Below are 2,185 nucleotides of genomic sequence, written 5' to 3' on the forward strand. Positions count from 1 at the left end.
CAGCTAAATGTATCAAAAGTATGTCTGTAATATTAGAATTTTCTGAGACAATAAATTCTGGTTTATCGTTGTCTTTTTTCCCCAGTAAGAGGTTTTTATTTAATAGAATTTTTGGACCAAAAATATCTCAATATATCGCCTTGTTTACAGTATCGAAATATATCAGGATATATCGTATCGTGACCCCTATGTCATGATATGTATCGTATCGCCAAATTCTTGCCAATACACAGCCCTAACATACACACATGAAAACCAGAGGGCAGCAGTTCATGTGAAAATATAATATTTGTGTCATTCTCAAAACTTTTGGCCATGACTGTACAAGGGGAACCTTATTGTAAAGTTGTACCAATAAAACAAGTACGTAAATATGTTCATATGTAAAAGTCAAACATAACGCAGGTGTAAGTGACCTAGCTCTGTCTGTGTGTGTGTGTGTGTGCGTGTGTGTGTTAGGTGCCGGCCACCCCATGAAGCCTCACCGTTTGTCCCTCACTCACAGCCTGGTGCTGCACTACGGCCTCTACAAGAAGATGATGGTGAGCAGCAGCACCCACTATTTCTGACACTTTTTCTTTCTATTATCCTCAAAATAAGAGCGTTACCCACTGCAGATTTTTGTCCTTGATCAGGTTTTCAAGCCATACAAAGCTTCTCAGCACGACATGTGCCGTTTCCACTCTGAAGATTACATCGACTTCCTGCAGAAAGTCAGTCCCAATAACATGCAGGGCTTCACCAAGAGCCTCAACGCTTTTAACGTGGGAGACGACTGGTGGGTTTGTCAGCCTGTGCTCGGGGAGCAGGAGAAGGTTCACAATGTTCAAACTCATCCCTTAGATCTGATCCTGCCTGTGTTTCAGTCCTGTGTTTCCAGGTCTGTTTGAGTTCTGCTCAAGATACACAGGAGCATCTTTACAAGGAGCCACACAACTCAACCACAAGGTAACACACCAACACACAAACAGCGACCAAGGCTGTCCTCTCTGATGCATCAGAAATGAATTTGAAACTGAAAACATTGTTTTAATCCTTGTGATGTGGTCTGAGGGGAAAAAAACAGCCTAATTTTGTTGGTTTATTTTTGTTCAGTCAACAAAGGCTTATTTTTTCTGTGAAAGACTAAAAATTCTTCCACACTTTTGTATTTTGTCTGAACCTTTTCAGATGTTCCTGTAACCTCACGTAACTTTACTTCACGCTCGTGTTCCTCAGAGCACAAATCAGCCACATTATAATACATTATAAATACAATTTTTTCTTTCTACATTTCTGCATTCCTCTCAGTAATGGTTTTTCTTTTTACCTTTAGCTCTATACTTTAGATGTTCATATTAGTCCACTAGATGGTGTCTGCTTTTACATTTGAGAGGTGCCGTAAAACCTACCCAGAATGCCTTATGTTCTCTCAGCTGCTTCATAATAATAATAATATCTATGTATTGTGTTTCCATTGGTTCATAAAGTGAACAGGAAAACTGCTTGGGACTCGTTCTATAGAACGCCTCATCAAAAGATTATTGATTTTGCTTTAAAATGACAGAAATCTTCCTGATCCTTTGTTCTAATTCTGCCCAACATTTTTCAGATTTGTGACATCGCCATAAACTGGGCCGGAGGTTTACATCACGCCAAAAAGTTTGAGGTCAGAGTCGAGTCATTCAAGTTGTCGTCCCCCCAGTTTGTCCAAGTTAAACTTGGACTTATTTTCTCCTGTGTGTCTGCAGGCGTCAGGTTTCTGTTATGTCAACGACATTGTCATCAGCATACTGGAGCTTCTGAAGTAAGAACCGTACCTGTGGGACTCCGGGATCTGCCTGTGCCTCTGTCTGCAACCCTCTGTGTGTCTGTCTCAGGTACCATCCCAGAGTTCTCTACATCGATATCGACATTCATCACGGCGACGGCGTCCAGGAAGCCTTCTACCTGACAGACAGGGTCATGACTGTGTCCTTCCACAAATATGGGAACTACTTTTTTCCTGGAACGGGTAAGTGCTGCCTAACTGTTGTCACATTCAGACACGAGGAGGGGACATAGACATAAATATATAGATCACCAGACTGAGTCCCGCCCATCCCGTCCACAGGTAGAGTCTGTGACATCATGGAGGAGCAGAAACAGACCAAAAAGCTCACAGCAAACATAGAAACTAATAGATAAACAGCAGCTGAACTGGATC

General features: G+C 41.7%; 1 protein-coding gene across 1 annotated transcript in view; it reads left to right on the plus strand.

The window, feature by feature from the left end:
* The window catches only part of hdac3 (histone deacetylase 3), a gene marked incomplete in the record, with an annotated part of 27,306 nt that overhangs the window by 7,314 nt on the left and 17,807 nt on the right, over positions 1–2,185 (plus strand). The window contains 6 exon segments of the mRNA XM_014032011.1: positions 460–542; positions 636–778; positions 867–948; positions 1,592–1,648; positions 1,731–1,786; positions 1,860–1,993. Coding sequence (XP_013887465.1) covers positions 460–542; positions 636–778; positions 867–948; positions 1,592–1,648; positions 1,731–1,786; positions 1,860–1,993 — 555 coding nt within the window.

Source organism: Austrofundulus limnaeus, unplaced genomic scaffold (genome assembly GCF_001266775.1).
Source record: "Austrofundulus limnaeus strain Quisiro unplaced genomic scaffold, Austrofundulus_limnaeus-1.0 Scaffold1364, whole genome shotgun sequence".
NCBI lineage: Eukaryota > Metazoa > Chordata > Actinopteri > Cyprinodontiformes > Rivulidae > Austrofundulus > Austrofundulus limnaeus.